The sequence below is a fragment of the Petaurus breviceps genome, unplaced genomic scaffold (assembly GCF_028583685.1).
Source record: "Petaurus breviceps papuanus isolate PSGF00001 unplaced genomic scaffold, PetGlider_PUasm1.0 523, whole genome shotgun sequence".
NCBI lineage: Eukaryota > Metazoa > Chordata > Mammalia > Diprotodontia > Petauridae > Petaurus > Petaurus breviceps.
In genome coordinates, this window is record NW_027186356.1 from 3,691,226 (window position 1) to 3,715,746 (window position 24,521).

The 24,521-nt window shown below is 38.6% G+C and overlaps 1 protein-coding gene and 1 pseudogene across 5 annotated transcripts in view; both read left to right on the top strand.

Moving 5' to 3' along the window:
• The window catches only part of EPS15L1 (epidermal growth factor receptor pathway substrate 15 like 1), a 130,408-nt gene that overhangs the window by 22,811 nt on the left and 83,076 nt on the right, over window positions 1–24,521 (top strand). For 4 of the 5 annotated variants that reach the window (XM_069102115.1, XM_069102116.1, XM_069102118.1 and 1 more), the window contains exons 2-12: window positions 4,800–4,841; window positions 5,017–5,106; window positions 5,478–5,525; window positions 7,096–7,191; window positions 7,772–7,834; window positions 11,678–11,803; window positions 12,513–12,572; window positions 14,645–14,878; window positions 17,017–17,174; window positions 19,858–20,014; window positions 20,377–20,462. In XM_069102115.1, coding sequence (XP_068958216.1) covers window positions 4,800–4,841; window positions 5,017–5,106; window positions 5,478–5,525; window positions 7,096–7,191; window positions 7,772–7,834; window positions 11,678–11,803; window positions 12,513–12,572; window positions 14,645–14,878; window positions 17,017–17,174; window positions 19,858–20,014; window positions 20,377–20,462 — 1,160 coding nt within the window. Of the gene's footprint in view, window positions 1–4,799; window positions 4,842–5,016; window positions 5,107–5,477; window positions 5,526–7,095; window positions 7,192–7,771; window positions 7,835–11,658; window positions 11,804–12,512; window positions 12,573–14,644; window positions 14,879–17,016; window positions 17,175–19,857; window positions 20,015–20,376; window positions 20,463–24,521 lie in introns of those variants that run through there. The other variant, XM_069102120.1, reaches the window with a different exon arrangement.
• LOC138172253 (large ribosomal subunit protein eL22-like) lies at window positions 424–3,332 on the top strand (annotated as a pseudogene).

Consider the following 24,521-nt stretch of genomic DNA (forward strand, 5'->3'; position numbering starts at 1 on the left):
CTGCCAGCCTCATTGTCCTCATCTGTAAAATGGGATTAATAATAGCATCTGGCTCTTTGGGTGGTTGTGATGATCAAATGAAATAACATAGGCATAACCCTTTGCAAAATCTCTCCTACAGAAATTAAAGCAATGTGTAAATTCTAGCTATTGTTATTAATATTACTACTTTAAGAATGACATTGTTGATATTATTTGCTACAAATGAGTTTAGTGTAAGATTTGCCACAAAATTGATTAAATTTATAAGCAGACCTTTCATTCCAGCATTGTTAGTGGTTTCTGCAAAACATGATATTAGGTGAAATGATGCTTTTCCTGGGAGCAGTTAACTCAGATCCTCACTGTTTACCTCATTTATTCCTTGGATTTTTGGTAAAATGATGAGTTCTAGTTAGGCTGTACCTTCATGTATAGAATCCCTCTCTTCCTTCAAGATGTAGCTCTCCTTTTCTGGCTCCTTGATCGCCATGGCGCCCGTGAAGAAGTCTGTGATGAAGGGCGGCAAAAAAAAGAAGCAAGTCCTCAAATTTACCCTGGATTGTACCCATCCTGTGGAAGATGGGATTGTGGATGCAGCTAATTTCGAACAGTTCGAATCAAAGTGAATGGAAAGGCCAGCAACCTCAGGGGCAGAGTTGTGACCATTGAGAGAAGTAAGAGCAAGATCTTCAGAAGTGCCCTTAAATAAAAGGTATTTGAAGTACCTGACAAAGAAATACTTAAAGAAGAACAATCTTGGGGGGGTGGAGCCAAGATGGCGGAGTAGAAGCATGACCTTCCCGCGGCTCTGGCTTCTACCTTCCCCAATCCATGTAAAAAGGGGACTCTAAACAAACTTTGGAGCTGCAGAACCCACAAAATGACACAGAGAAGCTAACCTCCAGCTGAGGACAGCCCTGCAGGCCGGCAGGAATTGGCCAGCAATTGGCCAGCACAGCGCTCTGGGAGCCAAGCCCAGCCCCACGCCGAGGCTTTAGTCCCAGGGCGGGCCTGACCAGCCTCCTGCCAGAGGGACTCCAGATCAATAGCAGCTGTGGCCGTTTCCAGATTTATCAATACATAGATGTGAAGGACAAGGTGAGAGGCCAGTGCAGTCTGGACTTTGGGACCCAGTAAGTGGGAGTGTGTGGCTTCTACCCCCCTCTGAGACACCAGCACAGCCAGCCAGTGCCACGTGGCGGCTTCAGCTCCTGGCCTGCAGAGTGTAGGGGGACCAAGCACCAGTCTGAGGGGTAATCGCTCTTGCTTTAACTTGCTTGGATCTGGATTGCAGTCTGGGGTGGAGGTCCTGGGGTGTGTGTCCAGCTTGCCAGAGCGTGTGGAGACCTCAGAGAGGGCACCCATCTAATACCTCTAGCAACTGAGAAAACCCTAGCGTTTGGGACGAAAACTCCCCTGTCTGGTGGCAGAGTCCTACTGTGGCAAAAAGCCCAAAAGTCAAATAATTGAGTGGCAAAATGAGCAGGCAAAGGAAGCAAAGCAGACAGAAGATTCCAATGTTACACTCCTATTTTGGGGACAAGAAGGAGCAAGGCATGGAACAGGAGGAAAACAGTGAAGTCAGAACTCCTGCACCAAAAGCTTCAAAGGAAAATACAAGCTGGTTACAGGCCATAGAGGAGCTTAAGAAGCAGATAAGAGAAGTGCAGGAAAAATTGGGAAGAGAAATGAGAACAATGCAAGAAAATTATGAAATGAGAGTCAACAGCCTGACTGAAGAAAATAATACCTTAAAAAACAGACTGACTCAAATGGCAAAGGAGGCTCAAAAAAGCAATGAGGAGAAAAATGCCTTAAAAAGTCGAATTTGCCAGATGGTAAAAGAATCTCAAAAGCTCAATGAGGAGAATCATTGCTTCAGAATTAGATTGGAGCAAATGGAAGCTAATGACTTTATGAGAAATCAAGTTGCTGTTAAACAGATGCAAACAAATGAAAGAATAGAAGGCAATGTGAAATATCTCATGGGAAAAACCACTGACCTGGAAAATAGATCCAGGAGAGATAACTTAAAAATTATTGGACTACCTGAAAGCCATGATCCAAGTAAGAACCTAGAAACCATCCTCCAGGAAGTTCTCAAAGAAAACTGCCCTGATGTCTTAGTACCAGAGGGCAAAATAGAGGTTGAAAGAGTCCACCAATCACCTCCTGAAAAAGATCCCAAAAAGAAAACTCCTAGGAATATTATAGCCAGGTTCCGGAATTCCCAGATTAAGGAGAGAATATTACAAGCAGCCAGGAAGAAACAATTTGAATATTGTGGAAACATAATCAGAATAACCCAGGATCTGGCAGCTTCTACACTGAGGGATCGAAGGGCTTGGAATGTGATGTTCCGGAGGTCAAGGGAGCTGGGACTAAAACCAAGAGTCACCTACCCAGCAAAACTGAGTATCATGTTTCAGGGGAAAATTTGGTCATTCAGTGGAATAGAGGACTTTCAAGAATTTTTGCTGAAAAAACCAGAGTTCAATAGAAAATGTGACATTCAGATACAAGAAGCAAGAGAAGCATGAGAAGGTAAACAGGGAAAAGAAATCATAAGGAACTTATCAGAGTTGAACTATTAACATTCCTACATGGAAAAAAATAATTGTATTTTATGAAACTTTTCTCAGTAGTTGAAGGAATTAGAAATATATATATATGTCTATATATGAGGGTATATGGGCATATGAATACATAAAAAAAAAAAGAACAATCTTCGCGACTGGCTTCGGGTGGTGGCCAATAGCAAGGAGAGTTACGAATTACGGTACTTCCAGGTCAACCAGGACGAAGAGGAGGAAGAGGAGGAGGATTAAACCCTCTTGTGTCTGGAAACGTTTTGTAGATGATCTTGAATAAAACTTGAACCAAAGTGGTGGTTATCCTTGTCTTTCTGCACTGTGGATTGTACAGGATACTGGAAACAATTGGAAAGGGCTTTGGTCGGGCTGCTGTGCACTCATCAACACTGAGCTGCTTCTGCTTGGGGATTTCAGTTTGGAATGTAACAGTGCCAAATTGGAAGTGAAAAAAAAAAGTCATTTTAAGGGACCTGATGCAAATTCTGACTGCTTTAAACAGATCGACAAGGGCCTTCTGCTTAGAAGAAGGCCTTCAGAGATTTGAGCCCTTCCACTTAGTAACTTTGGAGGAAAGTGTTCCCTCAATTAGTAAGTCTTGTCTGTCTCTTTCCTCAAGGAAATTGGTATACAATTGATACAAGTTTGGGGGCTCTTAGGTCATTAAAAAAACCAGTAACAACTGATTTCCCTTTGAAGCCCTTTAAATCAGATTGGAAAATGTTACTTGAATAAAAGTACTTACAAAAAAAAAAAGATGTAGCTCAACTACCATTTTCTACATGAAGCCAGATCTAGATATCAAGGCCCAGTATCTCCTCTTGACCATTGGACATTACAAACAGGATATCTTGAAGATATCTTAAACTCACTATGTTTGAAACTGAATTCATTACCTATTTCTCCCTTCCAGTCTTCCCTATTTCTAATGAAGGTACCACCATCTTTCCTGTCTCTCAGGTTCATAACCTTGGCATTATCATGGGTTTTCCACTCTCCTTCACCCCTTATATCCTGATAAATTTCCATGCATCCAGTTAATTGTTAAACACTGGTGTTTCTATCGTCACTACATCTCGTTCATTTGACTTTTTCTGTCCATTCACTCAGCTTGCTCTTAGTTCAGACCCTTATTACCTTTTGAGTACATTTTTTGGATAGCCTCATAATTGTTTTTCAATTCTCATACCACTTCAGGGTATCCCATATACTTCTACCAAACTGATTTTCCTTAAAACAGATCTGGCCACAGCATTCCACTGTTCAGTCAACTCTACTGCTTCACTAGATAACTCAGTGCTAATTTAACCCTAGTGCTTCTAGGTAAAATATAAACTCTATTTGACTTTTAAAACCCTGCATAGTCCAGTCTTTCTAGTTTCCCTGGACATTATCCCCATCTCCTGTGCCACCCCACCCCCAATGCCCAATCTGTAGTCTAGCCAAATTGACCTTTTCTCTACTTCACATGTGACCCTCCATCTATTAACTTTATGCCTTTGCGCTGGCTGTACCCCATTCCTGGAATGTGCTCCCTCTTTGTCTCTGGCCTTGCAACATCCTTTCTTTCTTTAAGTGGCAGCTCAAGCACCACTTTCTGCCAGGGGCTTTTCTTTCAATAAAATCAAGGGTTAAGTGGCTTGCCCAGGGTCACATAGCTAGTATGTATCAAATGTCTGAGGCTGGATTTGAACTGAGGTCCTCCTGACTCCAAGGCCAGTGCTCTATCTACTATGCTGCCACTATGCTCCTTCCCAAACAACCTTGTATTTCTTTGTTTATGTTTGCATATTTATGCTGTATATATTTTTATATGGACTTATCTCCCCATTAAAATGTAAGCTCTTTGTGACTAGGAATTGTTTTATTCTTGTACTTATATATTCAGTGCCTGGGACAGTGTCTGGTGTATTGAAAGTGCTTAATAAATTCTTATTGGTTGCTAGTGACCTCCCTTCCTACCTTGTATTTATTTTGTATTTATTTATGTATGTACTTGTCTCCTCATTTGGAATATAAGCTCATTATAAGGAGGGATTGTTTAATTTTTTGTATTTATATCCCCAGTGTCACAGTGCCTGGCACATAGTAGGTGTTTAGTGACTGATTAATTATATAGAGGACATTTTGATATTTACTGATGCACAATACAGTAATATCAGGATGCTTTTTTCCTCAGTAGTTTGACCCTTTTTGACTTACCAATATCTTTGGTTTTATTTGCAGTTTACGACTGGAAATCCATTATATGAGTCTTATTACAAACAGGTAGGTTTGTTTATTTATTTTTAAGCTAGGGTAAATTTAAATCTAGTGCCATTAGTACTTTCATTTATTACTTTGATTGCCAGTGAATGGAGAAGTGTTGCAGTTGTATATTGCTTTACTATCTTTTCTCTTTTAAGAACTATTTCGATAAATCTTTCTCTTTTGTTTATTACAGGTAGATCCAACATATACAGGGAGAGTTGGGGCTGGTGAAGCTGCACTTTTTCTGAAAAAGTCAGGTCTTTCCGACATTATTCTTGGAAAGGTAAGCGAAGAGTAGATGGTGTATCTTTCAAGGCTGTATCTGGATCTCAAAAAGCTTATGACTCCTCACTGAGGATTGTCCCTTTGCCTGGGACCGAGTTGTTTTTATTATGGTCTCCCCATGTTCCTCCTAGGAGTTGTGCTGACATTGCCCTCCCAGGCAGGTCCGCCACTTCTGCCTTAGCTGATTGCCATAATGACTTTATTTATACTCCCTCTTCCATGTTAGGGGGATATTAGAGGGAATGGGAGGCAAGGGCAAGGATGTTGGGTGTTGCTGTTTGGAGAGGTTGAAGATTTCTATTTGAAGCTACTGGGATGAAAGCATGTTCATCTGAAGAATCATGTCAATGCCTGCTTTTCTCTCTGCAGATTTGGGATCTGGCAGATCCAGAGGGTAAGGGCTTCTTGGACAAACAGGTATATATATACACACACATATATATATACACACACATACATACATACAAACAAACAGGGCAACTGGGGAGAAAGCTGGCAGGTGGCATGAGGTTAGTAAGTTAGCAGTGCACCTTCTACTTTTATTGGCACTCTTTAACAGTAATTGTATATACAAGAAGAAAGTTATTAAATTGTTAAAACTGAGAAGTGTCTTTTGAGACTTTTTAATACCTGTAATTTGCCTTTTGTATCGTTTAAGGACATACTATTTAGTGACTTTGACTAGAGTAAAATATTACTCCAAGGATTTAAAAACTTACAAATATGTTTAGCCTCAAAAATGGTTGAAGATCTCAGGTCATTTATAGACACTTGCTTTTTTTTATCAAAATTAAAAATCATTTATTAAGTTATTGCTAAATAATAGGGTATGAGTTGAAAGGTGCTGGACTTGGAGTCTGAAATTCTTTATTCAAGCTTAAGTTCAGCCATGTAGAAGTTGCTGTCCCGGTGTCTTTGATCTGGGACAAATCCCTTCACTTGTCTAGGCCTTAGTTTCCTTTGTAAATGCTCACCTTTATATAGAATTTCAAGGTGAAGTACTTTCCTCCCAACAAACCTGTATGAGGGATAATGCTTTTATAAGTGGGGCTCAGAAGAGGAAACGATTTGGCTAAGTTCGCCAAACATGGAAGCATCAGCCTGGATCACAACTCTTTTGAGATTAGGTCTTTTTTCACAACAGGCCATTGCCCTTGAAAGGTAATGGGTGATCTCTAAGTTTCCCTAAACCCCTTCTCATTTGTGAGTTTCTGGAATAATTTAGATTGCTAAGTATTATGAATAAGTTGCAGGCATTTGTAATACAGTTCAAGAATCTGTCTCATTTATATGACAGCTGAAGTTTATTAATATAATAATATTAGTCATTAGAATGGCAATTGCAGAGGAATGTAGGATCTAATATCATCTACTTGTGAGGGAGTTTTGGACTTGGTATACACATGAAATAATCAAAAAATTAAAAACAGTGGCATCATGCTATAGGGGGTAAGACCACATTGGACTTTAGTCAGGTGACATGAGTATAAGTCCTGGCTTTGACACTTAACCAGCTTAGGTGACACTTATCCCATAGGGCTGGCTCTTTGGAAAATTAAATGAGAGTAGAGATCTAAGTTGTATGTGGTGCTTTGGGACTGTAAAATACTTTTATGAAATGAACAATTTTTATATTTAATCTATAATTTAGAACCTTGAACTGATCAATAATTTATGTTGCATGTACAATTTAGCATTTATTTCAATAAGTCATACATTTTAGGAGCAGATTATTTCAAAATATATTTTAAAAGTTGTGTGATATATATAATGCAACAGGAAAAATACAGTTTAACAAATACTACATGTAAAAACCAGTAACTTGGCATGAGCTAATTTAAGAAGTCTCAAGTAGATTTTTTTGCATATTTGTCTGCATTGATAAAACTAAAATTCTGCTGGAAATTAACACCAAAAGACCACTTGCTTGCACATTTTTAAAAATCTGATATCAGCTGTTGACCTTATCATGTTTTTGGATTTGTAGGGTTTCTATGTTGCCCTGAGGCTAATAGCTTGTGCACAAAATGGCCATGAAGTTAACTTGAGCAGCCTAAACTTGAATCTCCCACCTCCAAAATTTGTAAGTGATTGTCATTAAAACTGCTAAATGAGTTTAACTTTTATGTTTTGTAAATTATTCTTTTTATGCTTATAAGCACCAACCCAGGATCTCATTTTTCTCTTCTTGTATAGGCTTTATAATTGCTTTTCTTTTTAGTAAAAACAGTAAGACTTTCATTCTTTATTTTTTTAATGTAAATAGTATTTTATTTTTTCCAATTACATGTAAAGACAGTTTTCAACATGTGTTCTTTTTTTTCCTTTTTGGAGGGCAGTTGGGGTTCAGTGACTTGCCCAAGGTCACACGGCTAGTAAAGTGTTAAGTGTCTGAGCCCGGATTTGAACTCAGGTCCTCCTGACTCCAGGACCGGTGCTCTATTCACTGTGCCACCTAGCTGCCTCCAATATTCATTCTTTATCAGATTTTGAGTTTCAAATTTTTCTCCTTCTCTCCCACCTTTCCCTACCTCATCCCTGAAACATCAAGCAATCTGATATAGGTTATACATGTGTGATCATTTCATTCCTTATTAATGATAATACTAATAACATTAACAGTATTGGTTGGGTACTAACATAAAATCTTTTCCCTTTTTCAGCATGACACTAGTAGTCCTTTATTGGTTACACCTCCTTCAGCAGAGTCTCACTGGGCTGTTAGGGTAAGTTGAGCATGGAACCATTGAACTTCACCTCTCTTCTATAGGGAATTTCATGCTGAATGTTTCTAAGGCAGCTCATAATGTGTTTTGGAGACAATGATACCACATAGACATTTTTCACTGAGAAATACTTTGTGCAGAATACTGGTTGACTTGGTCAATGAATATTTAATAAATGCCTACTGTGTATATGGTATATATGCCATGTACTGTGCTAAGTACTGAGGATACAAAAATAGTCCGTGCTCTTAAGGAAATCACAGTCTAACATCAGAAATTACAGTTTTTGAAAAGGAGAGTGACATTATTGGAGTAATAGATTAAGGCAAATAGCTAAGAGTTTCGGAGGCTTGGGCTTGCACAATTATATTTTAAGGCTTATGTTTTTATATAATGCTTCCTGCTTACTGAACCTGTGCCAGCTTATCAGGTTGTAAAAATTCGTTGTGAGGACTTGTGAACATTATAACTAACTTTGTTATATTGTTTTAATTTTTAAAAAAATGTTATCTTTTGTTTTTATATCATTTACATTTCCCAATGTATCTCTTCTTTCCTTTCCTGGAGAGCTATCCCTTATGAAAAAGAACAAAAAAGAGGGCCTCCCTGGCCCCTTTTTGCAAAGAAGGGAGGGAGATATGAGGTAACTGGGTGACTTCCTTAGATTGTAGGTAAATTGCTGGACTTGTCTGAGTCCAGGATTCAATTCCCCAGGTCATCCCAACACTGGGGCCGGTGCTCTTACTCGCTGTGCTACCTGGCCGCCCCTGTTTGTTTGTTTTTTTACCAGTCATGTCTGACTCTGTGATCCGATTTGGGGTTTTCTTGGCAAAGATACTGGAGTAGTTTGCCATTTCCTTCTCAAGCTCATTTTACAGGAAACTGAGGCAAACAGGGTTAAGTGACTTTCTCAGGGTCACACAGCTACTAAGTGTCTGAGGCCAGATTTAAATTTAGGAAGAAGAATCTTCCTGACTCCTAACTGAGCTCTCTATCCACTGTGCCACCTAGCTGCCCCCATATAAATATTAGTTATTTTCAATTGTTAGGTATCTCTCACATCTTTCCTTTTTTAGACCAAGCTTGGCCACTGTAATTTTGGAGCTTGCACTTTCTTCTTTCCGTTTATATTGTCATAGTCATTGTTTATTGTTTTCTTGATTCTTCTTAATTTCACTTTGCATCAGTTTGTAGAAGTCTTCCCCTGCTTCTCTGAAGTCTTCATATTCATTGTTTTTTACAGCACAGTCCTTCCCTGATCAATAGGCATCTCTTTTGTTTCTAGGTTTTTGCTACTACAGAAAGAGTTGCTATAAATATTTTGGAGTATATGGGTCCCTGCTTTTTATTATTGACTTCATTGGGGTAATTGCCTAGCAGTAGAATCTCTGGATCAAGGGATATGGATATTTTAATCTCTTTCAATAATTGTATATTGTTTTTCATAATGATTAAGCCAATTCATAGCTCTGCCAGTAGTGCATTATTGTGCCTATATTGCCATAGGTCCCCCCCTCTCCACACACACATATTTACCCTTTCTCCTCTTTTGTCATCTATGCCAATTTGACTATGAGATAAAACTTTAGAGTTGTTTTCATTCACATTTCTGTTGTTAGTGATTTGGAACTTTCTTTCACATGGTTGTTAATAGTTTGCAATTCTTTTGAGGAGTATTTTTTCCGTATCCTTTGATTAGTTATGACTTAGATAATTTGAAATATTTTTTATTTCGTTGATGTTGGTTAGTATTTCTCCTTGCCATTTCTTTTCTTCCTATGGCATTGCTGTCCATGTTCACTGATGGATCCACCTAGCTTGTTAGTGTATTTGGGGCATCCTGTTGAAATGCCTTATTTGAAAACTGCCCCTCTGTGGTCTCTCATTTTGTCGAATGACCAGCCAGTCTCTTTTTCCTGTCATACATACCGATAATATTGTCTTTAATACACTTTGTATGCAAATATACCTCCTGAACAAGATCCTTTTTTAGACCTTAGTTTTTATTTGTAAACTCTCTAACATTTTTATTGAGACCTGTCTGGCAAGCAACACTTGAAGCTCCATTTTGACACAAAAGATATTGTGTGGCTAGAAAGATGATATTAATACTTTTGTAAAGAAAATGATGTATTGTGTTATTAAACTAGCAGAAAACTACTCTAGCAGATTTCTTTTATACTGCTTTTCATTAAAAAGGCAAAAGATAAACCCATAGGTTAAATACATTTTTGCTTACCTTTTTTAAGGAGATGGAGAAGGGTGCATGGGGTGCTGTAGAAAAATATTCTTATGGATTTTTTGGTTTTGTATTTTTAAAAATTTGAGTGTTGGGGTGGCCAGGTGGCTCAGCAAGTAAGAGCACCAGCTCCAGTGTCGGGATGACCTGGGGATCGAATCCGGGCTCCAACACTTAGCACCCACCCAGAAACACCTGGCCGTGTAACCTTGAGCAAGTTACTTAACCCCGATTGCTCATAAAAAAAAAATTTGGGGGGTGGCCAGGTAGCACAGTGAGTAAGAGCACCGGCTCCAGTGTCAGGATGACCTGGGGATCGAATCTGGGCCCCGACACTTAGCACCCACCCAGAAACACCTGGCTGTGTAACCTTGAGCAAGTTACCTAATCCCAGTTGCTTAGGGGCGTTCAGGTGGCTCAATGAGTAAGAGCACTGGCTCCAGAGTCGGGATGACCTGGGGATCGAATCCGGGCTCTGACAGCACCACACCCTGAAATAACTGGCCGTGTAACCTTGAGCAAGTTACTTAACCCCGATTGCTCATAATAAAAAAAATAAATAAATTTGAGTGTTATTTTAATGGTAGTATTTAAACTACTATTTTTGATAAGCAAAAATCCATTCTTTTACCCACTGCTTCTACCCTTTTTACACTAACCAGTTTTCTTCTTGAAAAGGGAAGAGTTGGAATAGAGAGAGGAAGTAGAAAACTGCATTGTATTTGATTCAGGCATCATGAAATCTTGAATTCCACAGCCAAGCATTTATGACTTGCCCTTTGTCAATAACATTTATTATATGTTTATTGTCAGTAACATTTATTATATATATTTCAAAAACTCTCACTCAGTAGAAATAAGGTGGCTGGCTTCAGAGACCTTGGTACCTGGTGCTAATGTGGTCAGATGTCTCTTTTCCTCAGTCTTCACATATACTCAGTCTTTTGTCTTTCTGAGGTAGATGCAGGACAAGAGATTTTCTCAGTGGGTGGATGAACGGGCTGCTAACAAGTTTATTTTAATTTATAACTCCCTTTTATGCTGTCTCTGCATTGTAAATGTTAACCAGAAGTTAGAGGTAGTTTATTCATTTGAATGGTTTTAGATTACTTCCTATTTTTAGTTACTTTTGTTTTTTGCAGAATGTTTTACCATATTTTATGGTAAAAATATTCATGTTAATGTCATGAATTTCTATTGTAGAGCCAAAATCCTTTCATATGTGTTCTTATTAATCCTGATGAGATAAATAGAAACTCTAATCTTTCATTTTGTAGTTACAACTATAGCAATGTAAATTGCTTGTTTCCATGTCATATGGTGGGCCAGGGTAAGAGTGGGGAGCACCATCCTTTATTTTCTCCATCTCATTGCCAGTGACCTCCCTAATCTGTAGCCAGTCCTCCAGAAAATTTCTTTCATTCAAGGAAAAAATCTGCATTTGAAGCTTGTACAAGTTACCATAGCTGAAAATTTTTTGAGGATATCTTGTGATCTCAGCAAGAGAAATGGTTAGCTGTCATTTAGTTTCTTGTTAAGATCTCAATTTTGACACTCACACAGGCACACTTTTTTACTTATTCAGGCTATTTCTTACCAACTAGGTGGAAGAGAAAGCAAAATTTGATGGAATTTTTGAAAGCCTTTTACCTATAAATGGTTTGCTTTCTGGAGATAAAGTAAAACCAGTTCTGATGAACTCCAAGCTACCTCTCGATATCCTGGGCAGGGTAAGTGTGTTTTTGTGTCATTATTAAATTATGCTTCCACCAAAGCAAGGATTTTTCACTTTATTTTGTATCAGTCTGGAGAAGTCTGTGGATGGACCATTCTTGGAGTCATTTTGTGAAATGCATGAAATAAAATGTAAAAGATTACAAAAGAAACCAGTTATTTTGAAATATGGAAGGAAAAAAAAAAGCTCATGGGCCCCCTGTTAAGGACCCTTCACAAAAGCCTTATTTTGAATAGTTCATTATGTCATAGAACTGATCCTGGACTCTTAAAGGTTCTGTTAGTAGAACAAAAGCTCTGGCAGGTTTACCAAGCTGGTAATGCTTTGGTGGTAGATTGCATGTTTGTTGTTTGGAGATCAGGCTACCCAATTAAGGAAAGGCTCATCCACCACTGTTGGCCATGGCATCTTAGCAAGACATTCTCGTGAACGTGTGGAATAGTTGCACGTGTGTGTGTGTGTGTGTGTGTGTGTGTGTGTGTGTGTCTGAATCTGAGTTTTCTAAGGCTTTCTAAGTTTTGACAGCTAGAGTTCACTTCTTTTGTTTCTATAGACCTGAAAAAATTTAGTTTAATGGTCACTAGAGTATCTGGGCATTCCTATACCCCCAAACTCTGCAGGTATATATTTAAATGACTAAAAGTAGGTATCTTCAGAATCTAACCTTTCTTTCTTAGTAGTATTTTTCATCTTCTTTGTTGTAGGTCTGGGATCTCAGTGATATTGACAAAGATGGACATTTGGATAAAGATGAATTTGCTGTGGTAGGTCTTTTCTTTTTCCTTTGTTACTCTTTATTATACATGCAGAGGAAGAACATGTGAAATTCAGGGGTTTCTTGATTTTACAGTTTAGGTTTATCCTTCTTTTTCTTCTTTTAGGGGCAGCAACAAGCCTGTGTTTGGATCAGTGATCCTGCTTGCCCTCATTTGGCTGCCCTTTGATGTTTCTGACCCCTTACTCTCTTCCCACTGCTGCTTTCCCTTCTCATTCCTGGTGTGTCTGGTCACTTGCTGTCCTTCCACAGCTGCCTTTCCTTCTATCCATCATGTGTCTCTCTGCCCTTATCCTGATTCCACTGACATCTTTTTCATTCCTTAGTACATGCCACTTCTCCTGCCTCATCTTTCTTTTCTTTTTTCTTTTTGGAGGGCAGTTGGGGTTAAGTGACTTGCCCAAAGTCACACGGCTCGTAAGTGTGTCAAGTGTCTGAGGCCAGATTTGAACTCAGGTCCTCCTGACTCCAGGGCCAGTGCTGTATTCACTGCATACCTAGCCACCCCCTCATCTTTGTTCTTTATGCTCAGTGCCCTCTTTGACCTAATTACTGATGTTTTGTTTATAGCAGTGACAGGCATTTATAGAGTTAATTTGTTTCATTTAAATCTACTACATGTGTAGTAAACTAAAGGAGCTAAATGTTTTTGGTTGTTTCAGAAAATGCTATAATGAGAAATTATTAATGAGAGGAATATGTGGTCACTTAAGTTAGATGATTGGAAAACTTAATCCTTAAAATGTATAATATAATGTAATAGTTTTTGAAGAACTACTATCCCAGAGAGGACCTGTGAATATTTAAAAAAAAATTCTTATTTTATGACTTGTTCATGATACTAACTATGGTTATCAGCTTGGGTGTTCTCTCCCTGATACGGATCACAGTTGGATTTATGAATTATTTTAGCCCTTCTTCCCACCCCTTTCCCCCGCCCCTCCCAATTTATCCCTCATGGCCAACTTTATCATGATATAATGTTATAGTTAGATTTAGACTAGGCTCGTACTCAGATGACAGGCCCTGGGCCTGGAGTGTCACCAGGACATCTTCAGATTTGGTAGGTGAAAATTCGTGGTTTGCTGACACACAGCCTTTCAGAGACCAGGGTTACCACCATAGTACAATGATTCGTTGGGAGAGGGTGTTGATGGAGCTGGCTGCACTGTGTGCACTATTACTTTATTATCAAAGTCTGGACTCTTTGCACATAACAAACCTTTTTAAAAGTAACCATCAACATCCTTGTGATACATCTATTAAAGTGTTCATGCTGGCCAAGCAGCTGATTAGTACAATGAAGGTTTTTTTTAAAACTGATAAAGAAAAGGCTTATTTTAAAGTAGATTTTTAGTATGCATGTATTTGATTAAAAAAAATGCATGAAGTATGTCCATTTTTGTCAGAGTAAGTAAGTCAATTTATTTTATTTGTTTATCATGGCACTTAAGAAACATTTTGACATAAAAGAGGACTTGTTATGGTGGGTGCACGTTCTGGCTCTGACAGATATTAGCTGTGTGATTCTAGACAAATCAGTGCCCCAGTCAGCTACTTATAATTTATAGATGAGTTACTGATTGGATTCAGTAGTAAATGTTTTTACATGGGAAGTTCCCTGCATGAATGAAATCACAAAACCAAATTTAGAAAAACAAAATCCAACCAAACCACTGTAGAGAGCCAAAATTTAATTCAGCTTTTACTGAGCAGTCTTAGAATGTACAATTTCAGTAACTTGGAATTAGAAGATGTGTGATTTATGGAACTACCTTCAGCACAATGATTGATCATGTATTCCTAAATTTGGTTATTTTACTTGGCTAACAGAATTTCAACACTAGGGAATTAGCAAACGTGGAAAGAGAAATCATTCTTTAAACATTTTTATTTGTGGGAAAATGTTCTTTAAATTTTAGTTTAGAATCTTCTTTAAATTGAGTCTGTCAGAGAACCATAATTGTGGGAACTGCTATCATTGCTGTTCCTTATGTTCTTTTTTTGTCTTTCTCTTTGTTGATTGACTTTTATAGGTCTGTTATCATTTGTTACTTGCAGGCGATGCACCTAGTATATCGAGCCCTTGAGAAAGAACCAGTTCCCTCTGTACTTCCACCATCACTTATACCACCCTCCAAAAGAAAAAAAACTGTTTTTCCTGGTGCTGTACCTGTTCTTCCTGCAAGTCCTCCACCCAAAGATAGCCTGCGTTCAACTCCCTCCCATGGCAGTGTGAACAGTTTGAACAGCACAGGAAGCTTATCTCCCAAACATGGCGTAAAACAAGCCCAGGTAGGTTTTAAAGTTTTTTTCATCTCTAGGTGTTCTTCATGGGAGAGTACTTTCTCTCTCTATTTTTTGTCTTACTTATTGTTCTGCCACATACAGTATCCTAATGGGTGAACTATCAGAATAGGATGATAGATAAGATGTTTTGTTTTGTTATCTGAAGCATACAATTTTGGCATGTTAACTCACTTTCTTAATTGCCTAATCTAGGGTGCCAAGAGAACAGCACTGCATGACAAAATAACTGCTAAAAATAGAAAGGAAACTCATGCAAATATGGTTATTTTTAATGCAAATTTTATCTGTATATGTGTGCATATGGGTATATTTACACATATGTGAAGACATATATAGTGTATACATATATACAATACACACTGATATGTAGATATATATATATAGAAGTTATGTATGTATGCATATATACTTGCTAAAAAGAGGAAAACTCATGCAAATATAGTTAATTTGCTGATTATATGTGTAATTACAAATATGTACGTGTGTGCACATATATACACGTATGTGTATACATATATGTTTTTATATATCTTCCTCCCTTACTTTGTCACACCAAGAGAAGAAATCTCTGTCACAGGCTCCTTCAGTGTGTGTGCCTCATGGTTGGAAAATTATTGCTACTTCTTGGGATTTATTTATTCAGCCCCAGTCTCTCTGCTGATTTCTTATCTCTCATCTCTAAATGCCTGTCAGACATCCCAAACTGTATATTCTGTTTAAACTCAACATGTCCCAAAGTAAATTCAATATCTTTTCTCCCATACTCACCCCATCTTCTCAACTTCCCCATTATTATCAAAGGTACTGCTACTTTCCAGTCATCCAGGCTCATAGCCTATGTGTCACTTTCTCACTTCTATGTCCATTCAATTGTCAAGACCAGTCCTTTCTACCTTTGTAACATCTTTCGTATATATTTCCTCTCCTCTGACACTGCCACCACCCTGGTATAGGCCCTCATCACCTTATACCTAGACTACAGCACTTGCTTGCTTCCTGGTCTCCCTGTCACAGGTCTCTCCCTATCCCTATCCATTTTCCACTCAGCTGACAAATTGATCTTCTTTAAGCACAGATATGACCATGATCCCCTCACCTACCATCCTGGTCATTCTCTTCTGAATCTTTTCTAGTTTGTTAAGAGTTCCTTCTGAAACCTAGAACTGAGTAATATAATAAAAAATGGAATTAAAATAGGGCACAGGATAGTGGGACTATCACATTTAAAATTTTTAAATACATACTTGTTATTTCAGCCCAAGATAGAGCAGGGGGCCTGCAGCCAGAAAAGTCTGAACTAAAATCTGGCCTCAGACACTTACTAGCTGTGTGACCTTGGGCAAGACTAAATCTCTGTTTGCCTCAATTTTCTCATTTGTAAAATGATGATGATAATAACACCTATCTCCTAGGGTTGTTGTGAGGATCACATGATAAAAGAATGCAGTGCCTGGCACATATGAATTATAGAATGTTAGTTTTTATAATTATTACTATTATTTAACAACATGGCTTCAAACCCACCCCTCCATGGGAAAAAAAAAAATTGTGGATTCTCAGTGCACATACCTCACAAATAGTGGTTTTATTGGTTAGAAAGTTCAGCATTTTATATTGTGAGGAGTAGAACGTGATAGTGATAGTGTGAGAATTCCAAGTCACTGACTTGTGAGTTCATTCTAGTTAAAAAGTTATAAGTAATCATTGGGGTATAACTAGTGTCAAGACAGAGATTTTTGATCATCAGATCCTATCAGAATAAAACATAAGCCTTGGAATAAAAATAGGGACATATATTTTGAAGGCTTATAAGGAGACGGTACTATTTTATACCTCAAATTTTCATCAGTTAGGACCAATTACTCCAAGAAACTCTGCAAACTAAAATATTTAAGAAAGTTTTATCATGAATCCATAATAGATTCAATAGAAGAGCATATCCTTACCCTTTTGAAGTTAGTATTGAAGAGAGCAACCTGTCATTGGTACTAGTGTCTGAGACAAAATTCCAAAATTGATGCATTATTGGTTTTAGTCAGTGTGTAATTTCTTATCTTTTGTTAATAAAACATGTGGATTCAGTGATCCTCTTAAAGATGACTAACTTTAATTTTTTTTTTTAGCCAACAGTGAATTGGGTGGTACCAGTGTCTGATAAAGTGAGATTTGATGAAATTTTCTTGAAAACTGACTTGGACATGGATGGTTATGTGAGTGGCCAGGAAGTGAAAGAAATATTTATTCACTCAGGCCTTACTCAGAGTCTCTTAGCACACATATGGTAAGAATTGAAAGTCGCTTCAGAAATTTCTTTTTTGATTGAAGCGTACTTTGGGGTTGGATGTAATTCCTGAGAGAGTTCAGGGGGAAAAAGAGTAGCCAGTTCTCTGAGGATGTTTTGAAAGAGTTGGACCTTCTAACTTTAGATAAAACTGAAGGATAATTTAGTAGTTTTCTTTAGAGATGCCATACAAAATTTTAGTGCAAGCGGACAAACTGTTCTTAATTTTATGCATATAAGTTTATAGAAACTTATTTAATAAAGTATCTGGGAGCACATTTTTACTTTCAAGACTCTAATTTTACCTTAAACATCTAGAAATTTGAGTTTATGTTGTAATTCTATTCTGGGGTAAGTTTGAATCCAAGTAAGAAAGTTATGGGGCTATGAGTAAAAGTTAATGACATAATGGTTTATTTTTTTTAAGCAAATATAGCAGGACTTAGTACATTCAAGTAAGTGTTTGCCTTCCTCAAAGTAATCAATTCCCTTTGGAATTGGCTTCAGATCTGGTTATGCGTGAGTTGTTATGTTACAGTCTTAAATCTTTGTGTTGTTTTTTATTTTTACATTAATTGATGTCTCAGTTTGATTATCTGCTTCTTTCACCTAATTTGACCCCCAATTTATCCTCAAAAGATGGGGTTCTTTAAAAAAAAGTTTGCTGATTTGGAAGATATTTCCTCAAGTGGAATCCCAGACGTGATTTTGAATCATGGCAGTATCATTGGAGTAAGCTCATCAGCTCGTCAGGAGGCATCTCTTAAGCTTCTTCTTTGTCTCAGATTCTTTGTCAGGTGCTGAGCATACCAAGATTTGAAAAATGAAATAATCCCTGCTTTCAAGGAGCTTACATTCTAGCAGCTGAATATCAGTTCCTAAAGATGATTCTTGAGGATGTATTAAATATTGCTTAGTTAACATTTGCTTTAAACAATCACACTGATCATTCTATGGAAACTTCTCCAATAGGCTCCATTCAAAATTTATAAATCTAACAAGAATGGGTAATCATCCACTCCTTGCTAGGTGCCACTAACTGTCTAATTACACTGTGAAGTAGAGTACGCTTGGCACTCTCCTTTGAACCTCCTTCTGGTTCTCCCAGTGGCTCAGGTCAGTCAGCCCAGCTTATTCTGTATACATTGCAATGCTGCAATGTAGGCCTCTGTTTTTATGCCATTCCTAATGTAGAGACTTTCAGCACCTAATTACCCATACAGGTTGCTGAGGTGTAGAAATTCTTTCAGGAATCTTAAAAAGAGAATAGATAACTTATCTTTACAGTATGGAAGTGATTAGTCATAATAGTTCACATTTTTGTAGTATTGCATGTTTTACAAAGCCTTTTCCTCCCATATACTCTGGTGTGGTGTAGATAATGCAGATAGTAATATCCTGATTTTTTAGATAAGGAAATGACCTTAAGGAGTTTTAAGTCACTCTTCGGCAGTTACAGGACTAGTGAGTGGCATGACTCAGATTTTATCCCAGGATCTTTGACTCGCAATACAGTGCCCTTTCTGCTATAGCTGTACTGCTTAATTTACTGTCCAAGAATCCAGAAAACATCTAGTCCAACCTCTTAATGTTAACAGAATTGAGAATACAGAAATGTTACTGAGACTAAGAGAAGTCGAGGGTTCAGAGACAGAGGCCAGGAGTGACTTGCCTCACTAGTAGAGAAGTGCTAATTGGTATTGCTAATTCACTAGCAGTGGTTTGTGGGATGCTTTCAGACACCTCCTTGGCTTTATACAACATTGAATTTACATACAGTAACCACTTCAGGTGCTCTCTCCAGCAGTGGGGGAGTTCCCACTTCACAAAGGTCCGTGACTCAGCTTGTTGATAATGACTTATTCATGTGGTTCTTGTTGGCATAAAAGATGATGGAGTCAAGTGACTCTCCATAGTCAGATGGGTCAGACGAAAAGGAAACTAGACAGCATTGCTTATTTTGTAATTAAAGAAAGGAAAACTCCCTTCGGGTCTTCAGAGGGATTGCAGTGAAGGTAATTGTATGGGTATCATCTTTAGATGGGCTGTATAAATCAGTAAAATTTGTTAGTGCCTTGCTGCAAGAATGAAATTCTATGGTAAGTCAGGGAGCTGTAGAGTAGCTGTTAGGGATGGAAATTACTTTTTTAAAGCTCAGTAAATGAGTATTTGTTGAGTGCTGGCAGGGATCTTGGCACTGTGCTGGATACATGATGGGCAGGACAGAGCATAGAACACACAGGATGCTACTTCCTTCATGTAGCCTGTAATCTATAGGCACACATGGGGCCAGCCACTGGAGCTATTGAAATGAACACCCCCTCCATGTATATAATACTCTCCTGCTTAAACAGAGATTCTCCTAGTTAACCTGGGGTTTTCTAACATCAGGCTCACAACGTGGTGATGGTAGATTTTTGGTTTTCTTTCCCACAGGAGTGACATAATTAGGCATCTTCAGTTAACAGAGCCATAGGCATAGCGTCTGAGGGAAGACAAGTAGAAATTGGGGTGGGAAAAAGAACAAAACAGCTCATTTCATTCTTTTTGCATCAGGGTAACCTTTGTGGGGGAGCTGGGTTGGTTTAAAAACATTAGGGAATTTGATTTATGTTTTGTATTTATTAGTCATGATGGATTAATCTGTTTTAATAAGTTACTGACTTTCCTATGCTTGTGACAGGGCCCTGGCTGATACAAGGCAGACGGGAAAACTAAGCAAGGAGCAGTTTGCATTAGCCATGTATTTCATTCAGCAAAAGGTTCATAAAGGAATCGATCCTCCTCAGGCTTTGTCCCCTGACATGATCCCTCCCTCAGAAAGAAACACTCCTCTTCAGGTGAGTGTTGGAGGCAAAAGAGCTCCTCACCTCAGACACGTGGTGACTTTTACAATAAGCCATCACGAGGGATGGGGCTGGGAGTGGGGAATGTAAATCTACCTGAGATATTTTTTGTGTCTCTCTCCTAAACCCCCCACTCCAGGGCACTGTAGAAATGAGCTTGGACTAAGTTCGGCCATGGGAAAGACCTTCTCTGTGTTTATCTTTCACTGCTACCTTTGTTCTACTTTACTCTGCTTAAATGTGTGCTGGTGTGGGTGACCTGCTGTGCGTACTCCTCCCAGGCATCAGTTGATCATGACAGTTATTGACATTAAGAAATGATTACCTTATTATTGCATGTTTGGATTTTCTTCTAGGATAGTTCAAGTACTCTTGGATCAGGGGAATTCACAGGAGTAAAAGAACTTGATGATATCAGTCAGGAGATTGCTCAGCTGCAAAGGTATCTCATAAATTGCTTTTAGCATTTTCTCCCCTAAAATGTCTCTAAAAGTTATACAAAGTATATAGTAATTCCTTGGAAATGTCAAGGAAAAACTATTTGTAAAAATGGAAAATTGATGTTTCTGTTATGTCCAAATGAGTTACTCAGCAAGTATTTATAGCTAAGTGTGACCTATGACCTACTTACTGTGTGCCAGTAGAGATACAACAAAAGCAAAAGTCCCTGATTTTAAGGAGCTTACATTCATATCAGCAGAGACAAATATACACATATAGGCATATATAAAGGCAGTAGGAAGCTGGGGTAGGAGGGAATCAGAAAAGGCTTCATGTAGAAGGTGGTGCTTGAGCTGACACCAGGATCTCAGGAGGCAAAGAGGGACAGAGAATGTATTAGAGACATGGGGAACAGCTAGTGCAAAGGCATCAAGATGGGAGCTAGAGGGGCGGCCAGGTAGCACAGCAAGTAAGAGCACCGGCTCCAGTGTCAGGATGACCTGGGGATCAAATCTGGGCTCAGATACTTAGCACCACACCCAGAAATAATTGGCTGTGTAACCTTGAGCAAGTTACTTAACCCTGATTGCTTTAAAAAAAAAAAAGATGGGAGCTAGAGCATTGTGTGTGCTGAATAGCCAGAAGGGCTCTGTGACTAGATGCTAGAATAATGAGTAAGAAAGGTAGGTTGGGGTCAGGTTTTGAAGAGCTTTAGATGCCAGACAGAAGAGTTTCTACTTTATCTTAAGTGGTAAAAGGGAGCCGCTGGAGCTTATTGAGTAGGGAGGTGTTGTAGTGAGACCTGCAGCTAAGGAAAGTCATTCTGGTAGGTCTGTGGAGGGTAGTTTGGAGGAGGGAGAAACTTGAGGCAGGGAGACCAGTGATGAGGCCACAGCAGCAGTCTGGTGGAGAGGCGATGAGTTCCTGAGCATGGCTGCTGGCTGTATGAGTGGAGAGAAGGGGTATATGTGAGTGATGATGGAGAGAGAAGCAATAACATCAGTTACTCTTTGCACATGTTGGGGGAAGGAGGAGTTGAGGATGACCCTGGTGTTACAAACCTGTGTGACTGGAAGGATACTGGGAAAAAATAAACATGAGTTCTCTTTAGTGAAATTGACTCATTTAATGGATTTTTAAAATGACATCTTTCATTTGAGAACATTTGACAGCTCTCACTTTGGTTCATTTTTTTTTTTTTGGAGGGCAATTGGGGTTAAGTGACTTGCCCAAGGTCACATGGCTACTAAATGTTAAGTGTCTGAGGTCAGATTTGAACTCGGGTCCTCCTGACTCCAGGACTGGTGCTCTATTCACTGTGCCACTTAGCTACCCTTGTTCATTTTCTTTCTGAGGCATATGAGTCTGTGCTAGCTGTATGATTGTGGGTGAAGCCTCTTACAGAATCACAGTATTTCACAGGTATAAGGACTCTTAGAATAATCTTCAAATCCTTACTTAAAAAATGATTCACTCTTTTTTGGGGGGAGGAGGGGGAAAGCAGTTGGGGCTGGGTAACTTGCCCAGGGTTGCACAGCTATTAAGTGTGTCAGGTCCTCTTGACTCCAGGGCTGATATTCTATCCACTGTGCCATCTGACTGCCCCCAAAATGATTCACTCTTATAACATTCCTGACATCCAGCCTCTGTTTAAAGTGAAGGAGAACCCATTCTTTCTGAAACAGCCCATTTTTCAGTTTTGGGATGGCTCCAGTGTTAGGAAGTTGTTCTTTGCACCTTCTTTTCTTTATCCTCTAGGACTAAGCAGAACAGGTGATTTTGCTTCTATGTGATGACCCTTCAAGTACAACTTCAAGTATTCTTTCCTCCAAGCAGAACATTTACATTTCTGTTAAATGACATTAACTTGAAACTGTACAATTTCCAATTTATCAATATCCTTCCTTAAATGTAACTCTTAGAGCTGAACACAGTAGTCCAGATGTGGTGTAACTGGGGCAGAGCTGAGTAGGATCATCACCTCACACATTAGTACTTTTGGCTGCCATATCGCACTGTTGACTTATACTAAGCTTGCCATCTTCTGTATCTTTAAATATGAATTAGTATGGGAATGTAGTAGGCCCTTTGCAAATACTTGTTGAGTGACTTATTTGAACATAGTATAGACACCAAATTTCTATTTTCATATGTAGTTTTGTAAAAAGTTTCTTAGACAAATTGTTGTCTATTTGTGACTCCCCAGTCTTGCACTTTGGAAATTGATCTTTTGAACTCAAGTATAAGATTTTACATTTATTCCTGTTAAATTTTTATCTTATTTGAATTGGCCCAGTGTTTTAGCCTGTCATGATTTTTTTGGATTCTGACTCTGTCATCAAGTGTTTTAGTTAGCTATCTCCCCCAGCTTTGGGTCATCTCCATATTTGATACACCTGCCATCAGATCTCTTTCTCTGAATCAGTGATAAAATTGTTAAATAGCCTAGAACCAGGTGCGTGTCTGTAATGCAGACTAGTGGAGAGATGGTGGAAGGGACATGCTGGGGATATATGGTCTTTTCTTGTCATTTTACAAATAACGACCCTAAGACAGCACTGAAGTGACTTCCCCAGTCACACAGGTGGCGTGTGGCAGAGCCGAGGGAGCCCAGAGCCCGGCTCTAGACTGGTACTCCTTCCACCACTTCATGCCAATGACTCTTTTGTGTCTGTCACACTCAGATGGTTCCCAGTCTTCCTCATTGTATGGTCACTGCTTTACAAGTTCTCTGTTCTGAAAGAATATCAGGAGACAATAATAACAACAATGGCATTTATATAGTGCTTTAAGGTTTGCAGAGTGCTTTACATATGTTAACTCATTTGATTTTTAGCCATTGTTTGTCTAAATTATATGAAAACTAATTTCAGCACTCCCTTGATTTACCAATTTAGATATCCTATCAAAAAAGGAAAATAAAATTAGTTTGGGATGACTTAATCTTGATGAAGGTATTCTGTCTCCTTATAATCCTTGCTTCTTTTCCAGATATTTGCTGACCATTTCTTTAATAATATGTTGGAGAATTCTGCCAAGAATTGAAGTTAGACTTAGTCTAACTTCTCTTGTTTGCAGACTGTTCTCTTCCATTTTTTTGGAAATTGGGACTATTTACCTTTCTCCAGTCTCACAGTACCCTTTCTGTTCTCCATGATCTTTTGAATGTTGTTGACAGGAGCTCAGTAACACATCTTTCAGTTCTTTCAGTATTTAGGTGTCATTCATTTGGTCCTGGTGACTTGAGCTCATCAATGATAGTTAGGTCTTCTTTTGCTATTTCCTTTAATGTCTTTGGTATTAATTGCCATTTTTGTTCTGTTCTTTCCAGTCTAATCATTTGCTTAATAAGTAAATGCAAAGAACTGGGCATCTCTGCCTGTGTTCTCTCCATTGTCAATTATGCCATCCAAACCTGAACAAAATTCTCTTCCTCCTTTGAATCCTCTTCTTTTTCCCAGTCACCTTTAAAGGGCATCTTTCACCTGCCAACCCCTATGGAGCCAAGTCATCATTTTTTGAATGATAAGTAGTTGAATCTTCTAGATAATATCTGGCTTCTTCCTTTTCAGGAAAAACCTTATCTTTTTTTCTTTGCTCCAACTGTTCAAAGGTCTTCCTTCTTTTCTTTCTTGTCTGTGTTAACATTTTTCCACTCTCCCATCTCCTGACCAGGTTAGGATTCTCTGCATTTTTTATCTTTTTCCTTTATTTTCAAATGTAAGCCCTTCCTGTTTTTCTTTTCTTTTTTTTTTTTTTTTAAAGGAACACTTCATCTTCCATGATAACTTGGGGAAGGGAGAAGTCTCCTCCATCTCCTTTGCATTTTCTTCTAGGTGGAGACCAGGCTGCTCTTTGAATGTAGATAGTATCCACTTTGCTGTGGCAAAAATACAGACACCATTCTAGTTCATTGCAAAATTCTTCTTGCCATCCACATTTAATGAACGTAACATCTTTAGTCTTTGTTTTTCTTGCTCCTTGGCTTGTGGGTGTCTTCAGTCCTACCTTCGTGTCTCTCTCTTCACCTTTGGAGCATCTGTTAACAGCCTGACGCTAC